The sequence below is a fragment of the Giraffa tippelskirchi genome, chromosome 11 (genome assembly GCF_054371585.1).
Source record: "Giraffa tippelskirchi isolate mGirTip1 chromosome 11, T2T-mGirTip1v1.2.pri, whole genome shotgun sequence".
NCBI lineage: Eukaryota > Metazoa > Chordata > Mammalia > Artiodactyla > Giraffidae > Giraffa > Giraffa tippelskirchi.
Genome location: NC_137285.1, coordinates 78,939,561 through 78,963,110, shown reverse-complemented (window position 1 = coordinate 78,963,110; position 23,550 = coordinate 78,939,561). Strand labels below are relative to the sequence as shown.

At 55.0% G+C, this 23,550-nt stretch overlaps 1 protein-coding gene and 1 long non-coding RNA gene across 2 annotated transcripts; one reads left to right on the top strand and one right to left on the bottom strand.

Moving 5' to 3' along the window:
* Nucleotides 1-6,129: 6,129 nt before the first annotated feature.
* Nucleotides 6,130-13,474, bottom strand: LOC145527780 (uncharacterized). Its single transcript, XR_014069862.1, has 2 exons — nucleotides 13,364-13,474; nucleotides 6,130-9,177 (listed from the first exon to the last, which is right to left on the bottom strand). It is a non-coding gene; the product is annotated as an uncharacterized LOC145527780 (long non-coding RNA).
* A 665-nt stretch (nucleotides 13,475-14,139) lies between these two features.
* LOC145527718 (uncharacterized) lies at nucleotides 14,140-21,779 on the top strand. The gene is made up of 3 exons (XM_081545781.1): nucleotides 14,140-17,602; nucleotides 18,002-18,314; nucleotides 18,632-21,779. Exons 1-3 carry the CDS (start codon nucleotides 17,135-17,137, stop codon nucleotides 19,108-19,110), a joined length of 1,260 nt encoding a protein of 419 aa, XP_081401907.1. The 5' UTR covers nucleotides 14,140-17,134; the 3' UTR covers nucleotides 19,111-21,779.
* The last annotated feature ends 1,771 nt before the right edge of the window (nucleotides 21,780-23,550 follow it).

The window sequence follows — 23,550 nt, the reverse complement described above, 5'->3', positions numbered from 1 at the left end:
AATGCCAATGCATTTTCGCACCGAACAAAGAATTGCAAAAGGGGTACGGAAACAGAAAAGAGCCTAAATTGTCAACACAATCCGACGAAAAAGCCCCGATACGGACATCCAAGGTTGTGTGAAAGGCAATTAGACGACCAAACTAGGATCCTCAGGAGAGTATCGGAGAAGGCAATGGCGACCCACTCCAGTACTCTTGCCTGGAAAATGTCCTGGACGGAGGAGCCTGGTAGGCTGCAGGCCATGGGGTCACGCAGAGTCAGACACGACTGAAGTGACTTAGCCGCAGCAGCAGCAGCAGGGCAGTATGCTATTGGGAATACAACAACACACACAGATCCGGATCGATGGAATAAAGTTGAGGGTCCAGAAACAAACCCCAGCATCCATGGTCAACTCATCTCTGACACAGAAGGGGAGAATATCCAAATGGGAACAAGAAAGCCTCTTCAATCAATGTCCATGGGAAAACCAGACAGCTACATCTGAAGAACGCTATTGGTTTTGATCTCATACCACCTCAATATAGGGGGAAAACCTCACCCTAAAGACTGATGTCATGAGATAGCTAGAAAGAAGCGTAGGTCAAAGGCTCCTTAACATCAGAGTCTCCTTGCCATTTGCTGGGCGGAGGTCGAAATGGGTCTCTTCAAGTAAGGGAAAGAGGTAAACGAAGTACACCAATGGGTTTCCATCCAATGGAACCTCTTCACAACAGAGAAGCTAAGCATTCACAAATGCGAAAGATAGGAAACGGAACATGAGAGACTCCTTGCAAGTGGTGTATCTGAGAAGGGGTTCATATGGAAAGAGACGAAGAATGCACAGCACTCAGATTCCAAGAAACACCACCACCACCCTTGACCCTTCCCCCATGACCAACTCCGACCTAAAGCCTTTCTCTCCCTCTAACCTATCCCTAAAACATAACCCTCATCTAATCATATCCATGTGCATCCCTAGCATCCATCCATCCACACACGAGAGAGAAAGAGGAAGACACAGGCGGAATTGAGAAAGGAAAAGAGAGGGACACAGCCAGAGAGAGACACGGAACCAAAGAGAGGAAAGGAGTCGATGGTCCAGACTTTTCCTCAATCTGTCTCGAAGGTAGAAGCAATGACAGCGCCCATCCACCCCAGAAGGGGGAAAAGGACGGAAGGTTTGGAGAGGAAAAGACAAGAACGCAGGGAGCCATTAGAAGCTCAGCCACCCGCAGAAGCCGAGCTGGGACACTTGAACAGAATCTCAATGGAAACAGAGGACCAGAAAGTTGGCTACTCTTTTCTATAAGAGAGGGAGACCTTCGAGTCTTCCTTTCGGTCCTCCAACTTGGATGCGGGGTCTCAAAACAGTCAGGAGGGGGAGTGCCTTTTCCTGGGTACCACGGCGCATCCAGGCCTCGTTCTGCCCCATTCTGTGCTGTGTCAGCCCTGGATGGAATCTTTCTTTCTGAAGTCTCAGCGCACAAGCTCCACGTGATATCGGCCCCAGGTGGAAAGGCATGGAGCTGCTCGTAGGCCGACAGACCTAGGAAGCAGATGGGAGAATGACCACCACTCTGCAGATGGAGAGACTGGGGAAACCCTGAGGGGCATATGCTTGTCCAGGGCCACACCACTTATGAGAAGAAGGAGCCTGGTCTGAGAGCAGCGGGGTCCTCGGAGCTAAAGGCCCTGGCTGCACCCAGGCCTCCCCAGGGCTGTGGGCTGGGCTGTGTGGGTGTCACTGTGCCTGCGCATGGCCTAAGGGGGGTGGTCGAGCAGTCAGAAACCCAGAGATTCCCTTGGGAAGTTTTGGGGAAGGGACCTCAGCACGAACCCCAGGAGATGATGTCACCTGCCGGCAACAGAACCCAACAGAACCCGCAACCCGGGTATCCAGGCCTCCAGAGCGGAGAGGAGCCCCCAGCCAGATCACTTGCTGCCAAGATGTTCTGCTGTTTGCCCCTGCCCAGAGGCTGGGGCCTCAGGAGTGCTCACAGGCAGTGTGCGCGGGTACCCTGTCGACGTTGGCTCAGGGCACCCCCGAGAGGCCTCTGGCCCTTTGCCCGGAGAAACAGAAAGGTAACACGGGGAGCCCCAGGCCGGGCCAGGCCACCTCTCCCATGCCACCCGGAAACACCGGGTCCTTTGCCTGTGTGTGTGGATGCGGGTTTCTCGGGGTGTGTCTCCCTCAAGGAAGCCCAGGCGGATGTGGGGTCAGAAGCCTGCGGACAAGTTGTGTCCACACCCCAGGGGAGAGCAGGCTGGGCGGGATGGGGAGAGTGCGGGCAGCGGCGGCCGCCCAGGCTGACCTCACACCCTCAGGTGGGTCTCTTTCCTCCCGGGTGGGGATCTGAGCAGACACACGTCTCTGACCCTTCTGGGAAGAGAAGTTCGAGCAGGCAGAAGCAGCGGCTCCACTGCCCAGGCCCAGCTCGGAAAACTCCCAGCACGGCTGGCTGACGGTCACTGTCGTTGCAGAGCTTCCCACGTGATGAGGCCGAGGACGGGGACACCCCATCCACCTCCCGGAGGGAGGGGTCGGAGCACCACCCCCCCGCCCGTGAGGCCCAGTGCAGGCTCCAGGTGAGCGTGCCCACGGAGGCATCAGCCCCACCGGGGGAGAAGCGGAGGCGGGGAAGACCTGCTGCCGAGACACCGCCCAGGATACACCCGGCGGCCCAGTCTGAGGCTGCCACGGAGCTCAGCACACCCGGCTCCGACCCAGAGTCCCGAGAACCCCGGCCTCTGAGGCAGCAGGAGGACCTGGAGCCCAGCACGCCAGAGCACAGAGGTGAGGACGCTGGGGCTGGTGCACGGGAGTGTGTGGGGAGGGGGTGCTGAGCTACACAGGGACGAGACCCGAAAGCTGCTGCTGGGCCTGCAGCAAGCGCTGGCCTCACCCCCCCACAACCGGCCCCCCATCTTGCACACTTCAGTCCCAAAAGACATCCGACGCTGGGTATTCTTTGGGAACCTCTTGGAAGCTTTCTGTCCCGGGATACGCACATGCCAAGGCTGGCCTGTGGGCAAACTTTGCTTCTCCCCCAGCTCTAGCACTGGCCTCCAACTGGAACCAGGCTCCACTTCCCAGACCTCTCCCTACACAGGTGGTGGCTCCAGGTGCAGGACCCAGGGATCCACCGAGGGCAGATGGAGAACCGAGACTTGCCCTCGCAGAGACACCAGGCCAGCTGGGTACTGGCCAGCACACCGGGCAGATCGGATCTCCGTGCCTGCAGGACCCCCAGTCCCAGGCACTGATGTCCCACCCCCTCAGCGAGAACCTCCACCTCCACGTGCACCTGTACCTGCTCGGGCTCTGGCAGGAGAACCCGAGGCAGAGGAGGAGTCACCGCCTCGTCAGGGAGAGCCTGCCCTGGCTCCCGCGCAACACCCAGATGCCCACGATGACTCACCCACCCCTGCAGGGAGAACGAGCCCCCGCTCTGGACAGAGACCCAGAGCCCTTGCCGGAAACACCACGTCCAGGGGAGCGGTCGGCTCTGCAGCCTCCATCCCTGTCTGCTCACCGTGGACGCCGGCAACTCGGTCTGCCCCCAGGGGACATGGAGTTCCTTTCCCCTGAACTGCTTTGCATTTGGTTTGTTTCCACCTTTCTGGTGATGTTTTCTTTTTTGTATGGTTTCCTGGATTTTTGTTGGTTAAGTTGGGATTAGTAACCTTTTTCATCATTGTTGCAATTTGGGAACACTGTTGTGTAACTCTGGTGATACTGTGTTACCATCACCACTTTGTAGTTTCAGACCCGTTTGATCTTTATGCCCCACCCCCCCCCCCCAACAAAGCCTGGATTCAAGGCAAGCACGCCCTGTTCATCCCTTCCCCCGATCCTGAACACAATTTCATCTTTTCTTTGTGCATTCCTTCCTATATTCTTGGTGTCCCCAATCAATGACTCTCAGTGAAATGACTGAAGGAGTGTTTTTCGGACTCTCCACCTACTGTAAGACTCCATTGGAGAGTTCGCATTTTTCTGTCATTTGAACTAGCCGTTGATATCTGAAAGGACGTACAGCGTCCTTTCAAGATACCATGTGCCAAACGAAGCCCTTTTGGCAACTGCCATCATTATCTCCAGGCAGGCATTGCTGCTTGAAGGGTGACATCTCAGCCAGAAGGCAGAGGCTGAGCTCGTCTTGTTGCACCAGCTCCCAAAAGAAGCCAAGAAAGGCAGCTGGAACAACAAACCACCCCAACGCCCAGGAAAGCGTTCTTCATGACAGAAGGCTAGAAAATGACCCCACATCCTTGTGGCCCAGAACCCCTCTAGAAAATCACTGTTCCATAAAAAAGAGAAACACATGGGAAGTTCCAAGGAGAGGCAATGCCCATGGCCAGTGTACTCGAGAGACGGCCTGACCGCTCCGGGCAAGACACGCACCGACGGAACCCCTTGGGAAACAGCAGTGATAGTCCTCACCGTCGTAAGGGTTTCCTCTGGGGACAACCTGCCCTGGGTACCACACGAGGGAGCAGACCGGCTTCTCTTCCTCTGCCCCCACACCATTCACTCATGAAGGCAGCTCAGGTGTTCTCATGCCCTGCCTGCCTGCCTGCCTGGCTCATCCGTGAGCTGTGACCACCTCCAGGGCAGGACTCCACCTTCTCCTCTCTGTGTACCGTGAATCTGCACACAGTGGGATTTCAGAAGCTCAGGAGACTTGAGCCATCCCCACTCGAGCCAGAACCCTCCCCAGGAAGGAAAACAGCTGTGGAGTCATTTTGGCCCCAGCACTGGTTCCGAAAGCCTGGCGGCTCCTACAGCCTCTACGGTGTGAAGAGGGAGGTCCCTTTTGACAGAGCTTTCCGGCTGTCAGATCGAAGCTGTTGTTTCACTGTCAGCTGTGTCTCTTCCGTTGCAGCCAGGTGGGCCACGCTGCTCCAAAGGAGCTCACAAGCTGAGTTTCAAGGGAGGACAGGGATGGCTACAACGTGCTGCAAACTGAGTGAGGGTTCCCACAATCCTCAGGAAAGGTCTGTGGTGTGCAAGTGGGGAGTAGAGGGCCCCCAAGTTCCAAAGGAAGGGAGGTAGTCGGGAGCTAAAGCCCTTGGCTGCTGTGGTAGCAGCTGCGGATGGCAGCTCGTCCACAGTGCACTTCGAATGAGGTCATATGAGCGGGACTCTGGAAATGGCTCCGAAATCGAGAGAAAGGGGTCAGGGTATGTGGGAATCCGGCGGGGGTGGGGGGTGGATGAAGGAAGGTGTCCTTCCTCTCTCCAGTGCAGTTTGGTTTGGTGAGTCTCAAAGCTACCAGATGGCACTTCCCAAGTCAGGCCCCCGCAGGAATCAGGGTGGGCTGCGTGCCTCGGCCCCTGCCACAGGGACAAGCCACACCAGTGGCCTCCCTGAGCTCCAATGGCCGGATCTGGGGGTTCTGCCTGGGTGCACACCTCCTTGCTGTGGCCAAGTTCCCCCCTTCTCTGAGCACCAGCTTCATCCTCTCGAATGAGGACATCGATTGCTACCTTGGCACGTTACTCTCTTCATCCTCTGAAGACTCATTAGGCTTATCCTACAATTACTAGCTGGCCCAAAGAGATATCTCCTGAATCCAGATTAAGCTGGAGTCTCCCAGGCTCATCTGGCATGTCTTCCCTGAAGTCTGCCAAAACCCACACCCTTGCATATCCAGGGACTCCCCTTAGCCAGCTGGGCAGAAAACCCAGCATGCTTCAAACAAGCTGACAGACAAGCGGGAGAGGACTCACGGGCAGACGGCTTCCCTCAGGTCTCGGGTGGAGCTCTGGGACCACAGCAGCAACGGGCCATCCCAGCCCCTGGGCTCAGCAGCGCCCTCATTCTCAGGCCGGCGGCTCTGCCCTGAGGGGAGCAGGAAGGTCACCAACTGCCGCAGGCGGACCTCACGCCCCTCCCACTGCTGCAGCCTGACCTCCCCCGGCCCCAGCCCTGCCCCTACCCCAGCAGGACGACAGCTCGTCTTCCCCTGGCTTCCAACGTGAGGCCCGGCCCTGGGCCCCGATTGGGCACTGCCCCAGCCCGGAGCCAATCACAGTGGCCAGGGAGGTGGAACGCACCGATTGGCCAGGGCCAGGTCATGTGACCATACTCCCCAGGAAACTCAAATATTACCAACGTTCCCTAAGAAACCAATGAACAAAATTTTCCAGTAAAGGCAAACCGTGCTTTTTAATGAGGCCAATGTCACAGAAAAAAAAAGAAAATGCTTCACAATGAACTGCTCAAGGAAGCTACTAAATAAACTTTCAGAAAAGTTGAGTAGTTTTTTTTTTTTTTTTAATAGGGTGACGGAGAGCTATCCCTTTCCCATCTATGTGAATTTAGGTTTAAACTAGATTTCCCTTGGCTATTATATAAGACAAAAAAACCCACATCACCCCCTTTCACTCCCCCCCACCCCCAAAAAGTGTTTTAATCTATTGAATTTTTGTGTCCTCAGTTGTGTCTGATTCATGGCAACCCACGAACTCTACACAGCCAGGCTCTTCTGTCCATGGAATTCAGGGCAATTTTTTCTGTCCCAGTAAATGCCCACCCTGGGTGATCCAAAGGCAAGGGCTCAGAGGCTCCTGAGAGACTAACTCCTTTCAGCTGAGCACAGAGCTGGCTCCTCACTGGGATGCCTGGGGCCTGGGGCTCCCAGAGGGGAGAGCAGCACTCGCCCCACCGTGCGGTCACTGCTGGAAGTGCAGGCTGCTCCTCACTCCCCCTTGACTGTGTCCCTGAGGGCAGAACAGTGTGAATCGAATCAAGGTGGAAATGCAAACTCCAATGCAACCAAACTTCCCACAAGGTCTCCAAAGCCACTCAGGAACAGGGAATTGGAAACTGCAGGGGATGACATGAATGGAGATGGAGACTTGACACCTTACACCGAGTTCACTTCCAGTTATCCCTAGACAAACTTTCCATGAAAACTTGTCACAAATCTAGAAGAACAACGAGCAGAAACCGGACACGTGCTTTGAGTCTTCACACACAAAACTAAAAGGCAGTCCACACACACACAAAAAAACCCCAGAGAATACAGTGGACTTTGCAAAATCAAAGATATCTACTGTGGGAAAGACCTCATGACAAAAGCAAAAGACAGGTCATACATCGCGAGACGAATGAGTGGAAACACAAAGCTTATCAAGGATGTGTCTCCAAACAGACAAAGAACACCAACACAACAAGCCTGTGAAAACTAGGGAAAGGTCTGAAGGGACACCAGACTGAGGAAGACACACACAGAGTATCCCGGATGATGTCCAGCACTGAGGGCCTGAAGAAACAACAGTCTAGTTGCACCCCCTCAGGCCTGTGTGACCGTGGATGAGGCCTCTGTTTCCCGGTGGCTCTGAGAGATGGACAGGGAGGAAGGGGAAGAGAAGTCACTTGCATTTCTAATACTCACAGCAAAGTCTTCCAATGAGAAGGGAATTATCACCCCCACTGACAATGCCATTCACTGAAGTGATACCCACGAGTCCATCTACCCCAGAAGGGAAGGATGGACCTGTTCTCACAAAACGGCGAGAGATGGAAGAAGGAAGATCAAGCCCACACCAATCACTGGAAAGAGAGGCTGTGCTCAGGGCTGGAAAGAATTCCTATTGGGAAAATGATGTCACAGCCCCACAAGGCAATCCACAGCTTCGATGCTATTCCTCCCAAAATGCCAATGCATTTTCGCACCGAACAAAGAATTGCAAAAGGGGTACGGAAACAGAAAAGAGCCTAAATTGTCAACACAATCCGACGAAAAAGCCCCGATACGGACATCCAAGGTTGTGTGAAAGGCAATTAGACGACCAAACTAGGATCCTCAGGAGAGTATCGGAGAAGGCAATGGCGACCCACTCCAGTACTCTTGCCTGGAAAATGTCCTGGACGGAGGAGCCTGGTAGGCTGCAGGCCATGGGGTCACGCAGAGTCAGACACGACAGAAGTGACTTAGCCGCAGCAGCAGCAGCAGGGCAGTATGCTATTGGGAATACAACAACACACACAGATCCGGATCGATGGAATAAAGTTGAGGGTCCAGAAACAAACCCCAGCATCCATGGTCAACTCATCTCTGACACAGAAGGGGAGAATATCCAAATGGGAACAAGAAAGCCTCTTCAATCAATGTCCATGGGAAAACCAGACAGCTACATCTGAAGAACGCTATTGGTTTTGATCTCATACCACCTCAATATAGGGGGAAAACCTCACCCTAAAGACTGATGTCATGAGATAGCTAGAAAGAAGCGTAGGTCAAAGGCTCCTTAACATCAGAGTCTCCTTGCCATTTGCTGGGCGGAGGTCGAAATGGGTCTCTTCAAGTAAGGGAAAGAGGTAAACGAAGTACACCAATGGGTTTCCATCCAATGGAACCTCTTCACAACAGAGAAGCTAAGCATTCACAAATGCGAAAGATAGGAAACGGAACATGAGAGACTCCTTGCAAGTGGTGTATCTGAGAAGGGGTTCATATGGAAAGAGACGAAGAATGCACAGCACTCAGATTCCAAGAAACACCACCACCACCCTTGACCCTTCCCCCATGACCAACTCCGACCTAAAGCCTTTCTCTCCCTCTAACCTATCCCTAAAACATAACCCTCATCTAATCATATCCATGTGCATCCCTAGCATCCATCCATCCACACACGAGAGAGAAAGAGGAAGACACAGGCGGAATTGAGAAAGGAAAAGAGAGGGACACAGCCAGAGAGAGACACGGAACCAAAGAGAGGAAAGGAGTCGATGGTCCAGACTTTTCCTCAATCTGTCTCGAAGGTAGAAGCAATGACAGCGCCCATCCACCCCAGAAGGGGGAAAAGGACGGAAGGTTTGGAGAGGAAAAGACAAGAACGCAGGGAGCCATTAGAAGCTCAGCCACCCGCAGAAGCCGAGCTGGGACACTTGAACAGAATCTCAATGGAAACAGAGGACCAGAAAGTTGGCTACTCTTTTCTATAAGAGAGGGAGACCTTCGAGTCTTCCTTTCGGTCCTCCAACTTGGATGCGGGGTCTCAAAACAGTCAGGAGGGGGAGTGCCTTTTCCTGGGTACCACGGCGCATCCAGGCCTCGTTCTGCCCCATTCTGTGCTGTGTCAGCCCTGGATGGAATCTTTCTTTCTGAAGTCTCAGCGCACAAGCTCCACGTGATATCGGCCCCAGGTGGAAAGGCATGGAGCTGCTCGTAGGCCGACAGACCTAGGAAGCAGATGGGAGAATGACCACCACTCTGCAGATGGAGAGACTGGGGAAACCCTGAGGGGCATATGCTTGTCCAGGGCCACACCACTTATGAGAAGAAGGAGCCTGGTCTGAGAGCAGCGGGGTCCTCGGAGCTAAAGGCCCTGGCTGCACCCAGGCCTCCCCAGGGCTGTGGGCTGGGCTGTGTGGGTGTCACTGTGCCTGCGCATGGCCTAAGGGGGGTGGTCGAGCAGTCAGAAACCCAGAGATTCCCTTGGGAAGTTTTGGGGAAGGGACCTCAGCACGAACCCCAGGAGATGATGTCACCTGCCGGCAACAGAACCCAACAGAACCCGCAACCCGGGTATCCAGGCCTCCAGAGCGGAGAGGAGCCCCCAGCCAGATCACTTGCTGCCAAGATGTTCTGCTGTTTGCCCCTGCCCAGAGGCTGGGGCCTCAGGAGTGCTCACAGGCAGTGTGCGCGGGTACCCTGTCGACGTTGGCTCAGGGCACCCCCGAGAGGCCTCTGGCCCTTTGCCCGGAGAAACAGAAAGGTAACACGGGGAGCCCCAGGCCGGGCCAGGCCACCTCTCCCATGCCACCCGGAAACACCGGGTCCTTTGCCTGTGTGTGTGGATGCGGGTTTCTCGGGGTGTGTCTCCCTCAAGGAAGCCCAGGCGGATGTGGGGTCAGAAGCCTGCGGACAAGTTGTGTCCACACCCCAGGGGAGAGCAGGCTGGGCGGGATGGGGAGAGTGCGGGCAGCGGCGGCCGCCCAGGCTGACCTCACACCCTCAGGTGGGTCTCTTTCCTCCCGGGTGGGGATCTGAGCAGACACACGTCTCTGACCCTTCTGGGAAGAGAAGTTCGAGCAGGCAGAAGCAGCGGCTCCACTGCCCAGGCCCAGCTCGGAAAACTCCCAGCACGGCTGGCTGACGGTCACTGTCGTTGCAGAGCTTCCCACGTGATGAGGCCGAGGACGGGGACACCCCATCCACCTCCCGGAGGGAGGGGTCGGAGCACCACCCCCCCGCCCGTGAGGCCCAGTGCAGGCTCCAGGTGAGCGTGCCCACGGAGGCATCAGCCCCACCGGGGGAGAAGCAGAGGCGGGGAAGACCTGCTGCCGAGACACCGCCCAGGATACACCCGGCGGCCCAGTCTGAGGCTGCCACGGAGCTCAGCACACCCGGCTCCGACCCAGAGTCCCGAGAACCCCGGCCTCTGAGGCAGCAGGAGGACCTGGAGCCCAGCACGCCAGAGCACAGAGGTGAGGACGCTGGGGCTGGTGCACGGGAGTGTGTGGGGAGGGGGTGCTGAGCTACACAGGGACGAGACCCGAAAGCTGCTGCTGGGCCTGCAGCAAGCGCTGGCCTCACCCCCCCCCCCAACCGGCCCCCCATCTTGCACACTTCAGTCCCAAAAGACATCCGACGCTGGGTATTCTTTGGGAACCTCTTGGAAGCTTTCTGTCCCGGGATACGCACATGCCAAGGCTGGCCTGTGGGCAAACTTTGCTTCTCCCCCAGCTCTAGCACTGGCCTCCAACTGGAACCAGGCTCCACTTCCCAGACCTGTCCCTACACAGGTGGTGGCTCCAGGTGCAGGACCCAGGGATCCACCGAGGGCAGATGGAGAACCGAGACTTGCCCTCGCAGAGACACCAGGCCAGCTGGGTACTGGCCAGCACACCGGGCAGATCGGATCTCCGTGCCTGCAGGACCCCCAGTCCCAGGCACTGATGTCCCACCCCCTCAGCGAGAACCTCCACCTCCACGTGCACCTGTACCTGCTCGGGCTCTGGCAGGAGAACCCGAGGCAGAGGAGGAGTCACCGCCTCGGCAGGGAGAGCCTGCCCTGGCTCCCGCGCAACACCCAGATGCCCACGATGACTCACCCACCCCTGCAGGGAGAACGAGCCCCCGCTCTGGACAGAGACCCAGAGCCCTTGCCGGAAACACCACGTCCAGGGGAGCGGTCGGCTCTGCAGCCTCCATCCCTGTCTGCTCACCGTGGACGCCGGCAACTCGGTCTGCCCCCAGGGGACATGGAGTTCCTTTCCCCTGAACTGCTTTGCATTTGGTTTGTTTCCACCTTTCTGGTGATGTTTTCTTTTTTGTATGGTTTCCTGGATTTTTGTTGGTTAAGTTGGGATTAGTAACCTTTTTCATCATTGTTGCAATTTGGGAACACTGTTGTGTAACTCTGGTGATACTGTGTTACCATCACCACTTTGTAGTTTCAGACCCCTTTGATCTTTATGCCCCACCCCCCCCCCAACAAAGCCTGGATTCAAGGCAAGCACGCCCTGTTCATCCCTTCCCCCTATCCTGAACACAATTTCATCTTTTCTTTGTGCATTCCTTCCTATATTCTTGGTGTCCCCAATCAATGACTCTCAGTGAAATGACTGAAGGAGTGTTTTTCGGACTCTCCACCTACTGTAAGACTCCATTGGAGAGTTCGCATTTTTCTGTCATTTGAACTAGCCGTTGATATCTGAAAGGACGTACAGCGTCCTTTCAAGATACCATGTGCCAAACGAAGCCCTTTTGGCAACTGCCATCATTATCTCCAGGCAGGCATTGCTGCTTGAAGGGTGACATCTCAGCCAGAAGGCAGAGGCTGAGCTCGTCTTGTTGCACCAGCTCCCAAAAGAAGCCAAGAAAGGCAGCTGGAACAACAAACCACCCCAACGCCCAGGAAAGCGTTCTTCATGACAGAAGGCTAGAAAATGACCCCACATCCTTGTGGCCCAGAACCCCTCTAGAAAATCACTGTTCCATAAAAAAGAGAAACACATGGGAAGTTCCAAGGAGAGGCAATGCCCATGGCCAGTGTACTCGAGAGACGGCCTGACCGCTCCGGGCAAGACACGCACCGACGGAACCCCTTGGGAAACAGCAGTGATAGTCCTCACCGTCGTAAGGGTTTCCTCTGGGGACAACCTGCCCTGGGTACCACACGAGGGAGCAGACCGGCTTCTCTTCCTCTGCCCCCACACCATTCACTCATGAAGGCAGCTCAGGTGTTCTCATGCCCTGCCTGCCTGCCTGACTGGCTCATCCGTGAGCTGTGACCACCTCCAGGGCAGGACTCCACATTCTCCTCCTGTGTACCGTGAATCTGCACACAGTGGGATTTCAGAAGCTCAGGAGACTTGAGCCATCCCCACTCGAGCCAGAACCCTCCCCAAGAAGGAAAACAGCTGTGGAGTCATTTTGGCCCCAGCACTGGTTCCGAAAGCCTGGCGGCTCCTACAGCCTCTACGGTGTGAAGAGGGAGGTCCCTTTTGACAGAGCTTTCCGGCTGTCAGATCGAAGCTGTTGTTTCACTGTCAGCTGTGTCTCTTCCGTTGCAGCCAGGTGGGCCACGCTGCTCCAAAGGAGCTCACAAGCTGAGTTTCAAGGGAGGACAGGGATGGCTACAACGTGCTGCAAACTGAGTGAGGGTCCCCACAATCCTCAGCAAAGGTCTGTGGTGTGCAAGTGGGGAGTAGAGGGCCCCCAAGTTCCAAAGGAAGGGAGGTACTCGGGAGCTAAAGCCCTTGGCTGCTGTGGTAGCAGCTGCGGATGGCAGCTCGTCCACAGTGCACTTCGAATGAGGTCATATGAGCGGGACTCTGGAAATGGCTCCGAAATCGAGAGAAAGGGGTCAGGGTATGTGGGAATCTGGCGGGGGTGGGGGGTGGATGAAGGAAGGTGTCCTTCCTCTCTCCAGTGCAATTTGGTTTGGTGAGTCTCAAAGCTACCAGATGGCACTTCCCAAGTCAGGCCCCCGCAGGAATCAGGGTGGGCTGCGTGCCTCGGCCCCTGCCACAGGGACAAGCCACACCAGTGGCCTCCCTGAGCTCCAATGGCCGGATCTGGGGGTTCTGTCTGGGTGCACACCTCCTTGCTGTGGCCAAGTTCCCCCCTTCTCTGAGCACCAGCTTCATCCTCTCGAATGAGGACATCGATTGCTACCTTGGCACGTTACTCTCTTCATCCTCTGAAGACTCATTAGGCTTATCCTACAATTACTAGCTGGCCCAAAGAGATATCTCCTGAATCCAGATTAAGCTGGAGTCTCCCAGGCTCATCTGGCATGTCTTCCCTGAAGTCTGCCAAAACCCACACCCTTGCATTTCCAGGGACTCCCCTTAGCCAGCTGGGCAGAAAACCCAGCATGCTTCAAACAAGCTGACAGACAAGCGGGAGAGGACTCACGGGCAGACGGCTTCCCTCAGGTCTCGGTGGAGCTCTGGGACCACAGCAGCAACGGGCCATCCCAGCCCCTGGGCTCAGCAGCGCCCTCATTCTCAGGCCGGCGGCTCTGCCCTGAGGGGAGCAGGAAGGTCACCAACTGCCGCAGGCGGACCTCACGCCCCTCCCACTGCTGCAGCCTGACCTCCCCCGGCCCCAGCCCTGCCCCTACCCCAGCAGGACGACAGCTCGTCTTCCCCTGGCTTCCAACGTGAGGCCCGGCCCTGGGCCCCGATTGGGCACTGCCCCAGCCCGAAGCCAATCACAGTGGCCAGGGAGGTGGAACGCACCGATTGGCCAGGGCCAGGTCATGTGACCATACTCCCCAGGAAACTCAAATATTACCAACGTTCCCTAAGAAACCAATGAACAGAGCATCATTCCATGTTCGATGCATGTGACAAGGGCTCGGGGCCGGTGCAGTGGGATGATCCAGAGGGATGGGAGGGGGAGGGAGGTGGGTGGGGGGTTCGGGAAGGGGAACACATGTAAACCCATGGCTGATTCTTGTCAATGTATGGCAAAAACTATTACAATATTGTAAAGTAATTAGCCCCCAAGTAAAATAAATAAATTTATAAAAAAAAAAAAAAAAAGAAACCAATGAACAAAATTATCCAGTAAAGGCAAACCGTGCTTTTTAATGAGGCCAATGTCACAGAAAAAAAAAGAAAATGCTTCACAATGAACTGCTCAAGGAAGCTACTAAATAAACTTTCAGAAAAGTTGAGTAGTTTTTTTTTTTTTTTTTAATAGGGTGACGGAGAGCTATCCCTTTCCCATCTATGTGAATTTAGGTTTAAACTAGATTTCCCTTGGCTATTATATAAGACAAAAAAACCCACATCACCCCCTTTCACTCCCCCCCACCCCCAAAAAGTGTTTTAATCTATTGAATTTTTGTGTCCTCAGTTGTGTCTGATTCATGGCAACCCACGAACTCTACACAGCCAGGCTCTTCTGTCCATGGAATTCAGGGCAATTTTTTCTGTCCCAGTAAATGCCCACCCTGGGTGATCCAAAGGCAAGGGCTCAGAGGCTCCTGAGAGACTAACTCCTTTCAGCTGAGCACAGAGCTGGCTCCTCACTGGGATGCCTGGGGCCTGGGGCTCCCAGAGGGGAGAGCAGCACTCGCCCCACCGTGCGGTCACTGCTGGAAGTGCAGGCTGCTCCTCACTCCCCCTTGACTGTGTCCCTGAGGGCAGAACAGTGTGAATCGAATCAAGGTGGAAATGCAAACTCCAATGCAACCAAACTTCCCACAAGGTCTCCAAAGCCACTCAGGAACAGGGAATTGGAAACTGCAGGGGATGACATGAATGGAGATGGAGACTTGACACCTTACACCGAGTTCACTTCCAGTTATCCCTAGACAAACTTTCCATGAAAACTTGTCACAAATCTAGAAGAACAACGAACAGAAACCGGACACGTGCTTTGAGTCTTCACACACAAAACTAAAAGGCAGTCCACACACACACAAAAAAAACCCAGAGAATACAGTGGACTTTGCAAAATCAAAGATATCTACTGTGGGAAAGACCTCATGACAAAAGCAAAAGACAGGTCATACATCGCGAGACGAATGAGTGGAAACACAAAGCTTATCAAGGATGTGTCTCCAAACAGACAAAGAACACCAACACAACAAGCCTGTGAAAACTAGGGAAAGGTCTGAAGGGACACCAGACTGAGGAAGACACACACAGAGTATCCCGGATGATGTCCAGCACTGAGGGCCTGAAGAAACAACAGTCTAGTTGCACCCCCTCAGGCCTGTGTGACCGTGGATGAGGCCTCTGTTTCCCGGTGGCTCTGAGAGATGGACAGGGAGGAAGGGGAAGAGAAGTCACTTGCCTTTCTAATACTCACAGCAAAGTCTTCCAATGAGAAGGGAATTATCACCCCCACTGACAATGCCATTCACTGAAGTGATACCCACGAGTCCATCTACCCCAGAAGGGAAGGATGGACCTGTTCTCACAAAACGGCGAGAGATGGAAGAAGGAAGATCAAGCCCACACCAATCACTGGAAAGAGAGGCTGTGCTCAGGGCTGGAAAGAATTCCTATTGGGAAAATGATGTCACAGCCCCACAAGGCAATCCACAGCTTCGATGCTATTCCTCCCAAAATGCCAATGCATTTTCGCACCGAACAAAGAATTGCAAAAGGGGTACGGAAACAGAAAAGAGCCTAAATTGTCAACACAATCCGACGAAAAAGCCCCGATACGGACATCCAAGGTTGTGTGAAAGGCAATTAGACGACCAAACTAGGATCCTCAGGAGAGTATCGGAGAAGGCAATGGCGACCCACTCCAGTACTCTTGCCTGGAAAATGTCCTGGACGGAGGAGCCTGGTAGGCTGCAGGCCATGGGGTCACGCAGAGTCAGACACGACTGAAGTGACTTAGCCGCAGCAGCAGCAGCAGGGCAGTATGCTATTGGGAATACAACAACACACACAGATCCGGATCGATGGAATAAAGTTGAGGGTCCAGAAACAAACCCCAGCATCCATGGTCAACTCATCTCTGACACAGAAGGGGAGAATATCCAAATGGGAACAAGAAAGCCTCTTCAATCAATGTCCATGGGAAAACCAGACAGCTACATCTGAAGAACGCTATTGGTTTTGATCTCATACCACCTCAATATAGGGGGAAAACCTCACCCTAAAGACTGATGTCATGAGATAGCTAGAAAGAAGCGTAGGTCAAAGGCTCCTTAACATCAGAGTCTCCTTGCCATTTGCTGGGCGGAGGTCGAAATGGGTCTCTTCAAGTAAGGGAAAGAGGTAAACGAAGTACACCAATGGGTTTCCATCCAATGGAACCTCTTCACAACAGAGAAGCTAAGCTAAGCATTCACAAATGCGAAAGATAGGAAACGGAACATGAGAGACTCCTTGCAAGTGGTGTATCTGAGAAGGGGTTCATATGGAAAGAGACGAAGAATGCACAGCACTCAGATTCCAAGAAACACCACCACCACCCTTGACCCTTCCCCCATGACCAACTCCGACCTAAAGCCTTTCTCTCCCTCTAACCTATCCCTAAAACATAACCCTCATCTAATCATATCCATGTGCATCCCTAGCATCCATCCATCCACACACGAGAGAGAAAGAGGAAGACACAGGCGGAACTGAGAAAGGAAAAGAGAGGGACACAGCCAGAGAGAGACACGGAACCAAAGAGAGGAAAGGAGTCGATGGTCCAGACTTTTCCTCAATCTGTCTCGAAGGTAGAAGCAATGACAGCGCCCATCCACCCCAGAAGGGGGAAAAGGACGGAAGGTTTGGAGAGGAAAAGACAAGAACGCAGGGAGCCATTAGAAGCTCAGCCACCCGCAGAAGCCGAGCTGGGACACTTGAACAGAATCTCAATGGAAACAGAGGACCAGAAAGTTGGCTACTCTTTTCTATAAGAGAGGGAGACCTTCGAGTCTTCCTTTCGGTCCTCCAACTTGGATGCGGGGTCTCAAAACAGTCAGGAGGGGGAGTGCCTTTTCCTGGGTACCACGGCGCATCCAGGCCTCGTTCTGCCCCATTCTGTGCTGTGTCAGCCCTGGATGGAATCTTTCTTTCTGAAGTCTCAGCGCACAAGCTCCACGTGATATCGGCCCCAGGTGGAAAGGCATGGAGCTGCTCGTAGGCCGACAGACCTAGGAAGCAGATGGGAGAATGACCACCACTCTGCAGATGGAGAGACTGGGGAAACCCTGAGGGGCATATGCTTGTCCAGGGCCACACCACTTATGAGAAGAAGGAGCCTGGTCTGAGAGCAGCGGGGTCCTCGGAGCTAAAGGCCCTGGCTGCACCCAGGCCTCCCCAGGGCTGTGGGCTGGGCTGTGTGGGTGTCACTGTGCCTGCGCATGGCCTAAGGGGGGTGGTCGAGCAGTCAGAAACCCAGAGATTCCCTTGGGAAGTTTTGGGGAAGGGACCTCAGCACGAACCCCAGGAGATGATGTCACCTGCCGGCAACAGAACCCAACAGAACCCGCAACCCGGGTATCCAGGCCTCCAGAGCGGAGAGGAGCCCCCAGCCAGATCACTTGCTGCCAAGATGTTCTGCTGTTTGCCCCTGCCCAGAGGCTGGGGCCTCAGGAGTGCTCACAGGCAGTGTGCGCGGGCACCCTGTCGACGTTGGCTCAGGGCACCCCCGAGAGGCCTCTGGCCCTTTGCCCGGAGAAACAGAAAGGTAACACGGGGAGCCCCAGGCCGGGCCAGGCCACCTCTCCCATGCCACCCGGAAACACCGGGTCCTTTGCCTGTGTGTGTGGATGCGGGTTTCTCGGGGTGTGTCTCCCTCAAGGAAGCCCAGGCGGATGTGGGGTCAGAAGCCTGCGGACAAGTTGTGTCCACACCCCAGGGGAGAGCAGGCTGGGCGGGATGGGGAGAGTGCGGGCAGCGGCGGCCGCCCAGGCTGACCTCACACCCTCAGGTGGGTCTCTTTCCTCCCGGGTGGGGATCTGAGCAGACACACGTCTCTGACCCTTCTGGGAAGAGAAGTTCGAGCAGGCAGAAGCAGCGGCTCCACTGCCCAGGCCCAGCTCGGAAAACTCCCAGCACGGCTGGCTGACGGTCACTGTCGTTGCAGAGCTTCCCACGTGATGAGGCCGAGGACGGGGACACCCCATCCACCTCCCGGAGGGAGGGGTCGGAGCACCACCCCCCCGCCCGTGAGGCCCAGTGCAGGCTCCAGGTGAGCGTGCCCACGGAGGCATCAGCCCCACCGGGGGAGAAGCGGAGGCGGGGAAGACCTGCTGCCGAGACACCGCCCAGGATACACCCGGCGGCCCAGTCTGAGGCTGCCACGGAGCTCAGCACACCCGGCTCCGACCCAGAGTCCCGAGAACCCCGGCCTCTGAGGCAGCAGGAGGACCTGGAGCCCAGCACGCCAGAGCACAGAGGTGAGGACGCTGGGACTGGTGCACGGGAGTGTGTGGGGAGGGGGTGCTGAGCTACACAGGGACGAGACCCGAAAGCTGCTGCTGGGCCTGCAGCAAGCGCTGGCCTCACCCCCCCCCCAACCGGCCCCCCATCTTGCACACTTCAGTCCCAAAAGACATCCGACGCTGGGTATTCTTTGGGAACCTCTTGGAAGGTTTCTGTCCCGGGATACGCACATGCCAAGGCTGGCCTGTGGGCAAACTTTGCTTCTCCCCCAGCTCTAGCACTGGCCTCCAACTGGAACCAGGCTCCACTTCCCAGACCTGTCCCTACACAGGTGGTGGCTCCAGGTGCAGGACCCAGGGATCCACCGAGGGCAGATGGAGAACCGAGACTTGCCCTCGCAGAGACACCAGGCCAGCTGGGTACTGGCCAGCACACCGGGCAGATCGGATCTCCGTGCCTGCAGGACCCCCAGTCCCAGGCACTGATGTCCCACCCCCTCAGCGAGAACCTCCACCTCCACGTGCACCTGTACCTGCTCGGGCTCTGGCAGGAGAACCCGAGGCAGAGGAGGAGTCACCGCCTCGGCAGGGAGAGCCTGCCCTGGCTCCCGCGCAACACCCAGATGCCCACGATGACTCACCCACCCCTGCAGGGAGAACGAGCCCCCGCTCTGGACAGAGACCCAGAGCCCTTGCCGGAAACACCACGTCCAGGGGAGCGGTCGGCTCTGCAGCCTCCATCCCTGTCTGCTCACCGTGGACGCCGGCAACTCGGTCTGCCCCCAGGGGACATGGAGTTCCTTTCCCCTGAACTGCTTTGCATTTGGTTTGTTTCCACCTTTCTGGTGATGTTTTCTTTTTTGTATGGTTTCCTGGATTTTTGTTGGTTAAGTTGGGATTAGTAACCTTTTTCATCATTGTTGCAATTTGGGAACACTGTTGTGTAACTCTGGTGATACTGTGTTACCATCACCACTTTGTAGTTTCAGACCCGTTTGATCTTTATGCCCCACCCCCCCCCCCCCAAAGCCTGGATTCAAGGCAAGCACGCCCTGTTCATCCCTTCCCCCGATCCTGAACACAATTTCATCTTTTCTTTGTGCATTCCTTCCTATATTCTTGGTGTCCCCAATCAATGACTCTCAGTGAAATGACTGAAGGAGTGTTTTTCGGACTCTCCACCTACTGTAAGACTCCATTGGAGAGTTCGCATTTTTCTGTCATTTGAACTAGCCGTTGATATCTGAAAGGACGTACACCGTCCTTTCAAGATACCATGTGCCAAACGAAGCCCTTTTGGCAACTGCCATCATTATCTCCAGGCAGGCATTGCTGCTTGAAGGGTGACATCTCAGCCAGAAGGCAGAGGCTGAGCTCGTCTTGTTGCACCAGCTCCCAAAAGAAGCCAAGAAAGGCAGCTGGAACAACAAACCACCCCAACGCCCAGGAAAGCGTTCTTCATGACAGAAGGCTAGAAAATGACCCCACATCCTTGTGGCCCAGAACCCCTCTAGAAAATCACTGTTCCATAAAAAAGAGAAACACATGGGAAGTTCCAAGGAGAGGCAATGCCCATGGCCAGTGTACTCGAGAGACGGCCTGACCGCTCCGGGCAAGACACGCACCGACGGAACCCCTTGGGAAACAGCAGTGATAGTCCTCACCGTCGTAAGGGTTTCCTCTGGGGACAACCTGCCCTGGGTACCACACGAGGGAGCAGACCGGCTTCTCTTCCTCTGCCCCCACACCATTCACTCATGAAGGCAGCTCAGGTGTTCTCATGCCCTGCCTGCCTGCCTGCCTGGCTCATCCGTGAGCTGTGACCACCTCCAGGGCAGGACTCCACCTTCTCCTCTCTGTGTACCGTGAATCTGCACACAGTGGGATTTCAGAAGCTCAGGAGACTTGAGCCATCCCCACTCGAGCCAGAACCCTCCCCAGGAAGGAAAACAGCTGTGGAGTCATTTTGGCCCCAGCACTGGTTCCGAAAGCCTGGCGGCTCCTACAGCCTCTACGGTGTGAAGAGGGAGGTCCCTTTTGACAGAGCTTTCCGGCTGTCAGATCGAAGCTGTTGTTTCACTGTCAGCTGTGTCTCTTCCGTTGCAGCCAGGTGGGCCACGCTGCTCCAAAGGAGCTCACAAGCTGAGTTTCAAGGGAGGACAGGGATGGCTACAACGTGCTGCAAACTGAGTGAGGGTTCCCACAATCCTCAGCAAAGGTCTGTGGTGTGCAAGTGGGGAGTAGAGGGCCCCCAAGTTCCAAAGGAAGGGAGGTAGTCGGGAGCTAAAGCCCTTGGCTGCTGTGGTAGCAGCTGCGGATGGCAGCTCGTCCACAGTGCACTTCGAATGAGGTCATATGAGCGGGACTCTGGAAATGGCTCCGAAATCGAGAGAAAGGGGTCAGGGTATGTGGGAATCCGGCGGGGGTGGGGGGTGGATGAAGGAAGGTGTCCTTCCTCTCTCCAGTGCAGTTTGGTTTGGTGAGTCTCAAAGCTACCAGATGGCACTTCCCAAGTCAGGCCCCCGCAGGAATCAGGGTGGGCTGCGTGCCTCGGCCCCTGCCACAGGGACAAGCCACACCAGTGGCCTCCCTGAGCTCCAATGGCCGGATCTGGGGGTTCTGCCTGGGTGCACACCTCCTTGCTGTGGCCAAGTTCCCCCCTTCTCTGAGCACCAGCTTCATCCTCTCGAATGAGGACATCGATTGCTACCTTGGCACGTTACTCTCTTCATCCTCTGAAGACTCATTAGGCTTATCCTACAATTACTAGCTGGCCCAAAGAGATATCTCCTGAATCCAGATTAAGCTGGAGTCTCCCAGGCTCATCTGGCATGTCTTCCCTGAAGTCTGCCAAAACCCACACCCTTGCATTTCCAGGGACTCCCCTTAGCCAGCTGGGCAGAAAACCCAGCATGCTTCAAACAAGCTGACAGACAAGCGGGAGAGGACTCACGGGCAGACGGCTTCCCTCAGGTCTCGGGTGGAGCTCTGGGACCACAGCAGCAACGGGCCATCCCAGCCCCTGGGCTCAGCAGCGCCCTCATTCTCAGGCCGGCGGCTCTGCCCTGAGGGGAGCAGGAAGGTCACCAACTGCCGCAGGCGGACCTCACGCCCCTCCCACTGCTGCAGCCTGACCTCCCCCGGCCCCAGCCCTGCCCCTACCCCAGCAGGACGACAGCTCGTCTTCCCCTGGCTTCCAACGGGAGGCCAGGCCCTGGGCCCCGATTGGGCACTGCCCCAGCCCGGAGCCAATCACAGTGGCCAGGGAGGTGGAACGCACCGATTGGCCAGGGCCAGGTCATGTGACCATACTCCCCAGGAAACTCAAATATTACCAACGTTCCCTAAGAAACCAATGAACAAAATTATCCAGTAAAGGCAAACCGTGCTTTTTAATGAGGCCAATGTCACAGAAAAAAAAAGAAAATGCTTCACAATGAACTGCTCAAGGAAGCTACTAAATAAACTTTCAGAAAAGTTGAGTAGTTTTTTTTTTTTTTTTTAATAGGGTGACGGAGAGCTATACCTTTCCCATCTATGTGAATTTAGGTTTAAACTAGATTTCCCTTGGCTATTATATAAGACAAAAAAACCCACATCACCCCCTTTCACTCCCCCCCACCCCCAAAAAGTGTTTTAATCTATTGAATTTTTGTGTCCTCAGTTGTGTCTGATTCATGGCAACCCACGAACTCTACACAGCCAGGCTCTTCTGTCCATGGAATTCAGGGCAATTTTTTCTGTCCCAGTAAATGCCCACCCTGGGTGATCCAAAGGCAAGGGCTCAGAGGCTCCTGAGAGACTAACTCCTTTCAGCTGAGCACAGAGCTGGCTCCTCACTGGGATGCCTGGGGCCTGGGGCTCCCAGAGGGGAGAGCAGCACTCGCCCCACCGTGCAGTCACTGCTGGAAGTGCAGGCTGCTCCTCACTCCCCCTTGACTGTGTCCCTGAGGGCAGAACAGTGTGAATCGAATCAAGGTGGAAATGCAAACTCCAATGCAACCAAACTTCCCACAAGGTCTCCAAAGCCACTCAGGAACAGGGAATTGGAAACTGCAGGGGATGACATGAATGGAGATGGAGACTTGACACCTTACACCGAGTTCACTTCCAGTTATCCCTAGACAAACTTTCCATGAAAACTTGTCACAAATCTAGAAGAACAACGAGCAGAAACCGGACACGTGCTTTGAGTCTTCACACACAAAACTAAAAGGCCGTCCACACACACACAAAAAAACCCCAGAGAATACAGTGGACTTTGCAAAATCAAAGATATCTACTGTGGGAAAGACCTCATGACAAAAGCAAAAGACAGGTCATACATCGCGAGACGAATGAGTGGAAACACAAAGCTTATCAAGGATGTGTCTCCAAACAGACAAAGAACACCAACACAACAAGCCTGTGAAAACTAGGGAAAGGTCTGAAGGGACACCAGACTGAGGAAGACACACACAGAGTATCCCGGATGATGTCCAGCACTGAGGGCCTGAAGAAACAACAGTCTAGTTGCACCCCCTCAGGCCTGTGTGACCGTGGATGAGGCCTCTGTTTCCCGGTGGCTCTGAGAGATGGACAGGGAGGAAGGGGAAGAGAAGTCACTTGCATTTCTAATACTCACAGCAAAGTCTTCCAATGAGAAGGGAATTATCACCCCCACTGACAATGCCATTCACTGAAGTGATACCCACGAGTCCATCTACCCCAGAAGGGAAGGATGGACCTGTTCTCACAAAACGGCGAGAGATGGAAGAAGGAAGATCAAGCCCACACCAATCACTGGAAAGAGAGGCTGTGCTCAGGGCTGGAAAGAATTCCTATTGGGAAAATGATGTCACAGCCCCACAAGGCAATCCACAGCTTCGATGCTATTCCTCCCAAAATGCCAATGCATTTTCGCACCGAACAAAGAATTGCAAAAGGGGTACGGAAACAGAAAAGAGCCTAAATTGTCAACACAATCCGACGAAAAAGCCCCGATACGGACATCCAAGGTTGTGTGAAAGGCAATTAGACGACCAAACTAGGATCCTCAGGAGAGTATCGGAGAAGGCAATGGCGACCCACTCCAGTACTCTTGCCTGGAAAATGTCCTGGACGGAGGAGCCTGGTAGGCTGCAGGCCATGGGGTCACGCAGAGTCAGACACGACTGAAGTGACTTAGCCGCAGCAGCAGCAGCAGGGCAGTATGCTATTGGGAATACAACAACACACACAGATCCGGATCGATGGAATAAAGTTGAGGGTC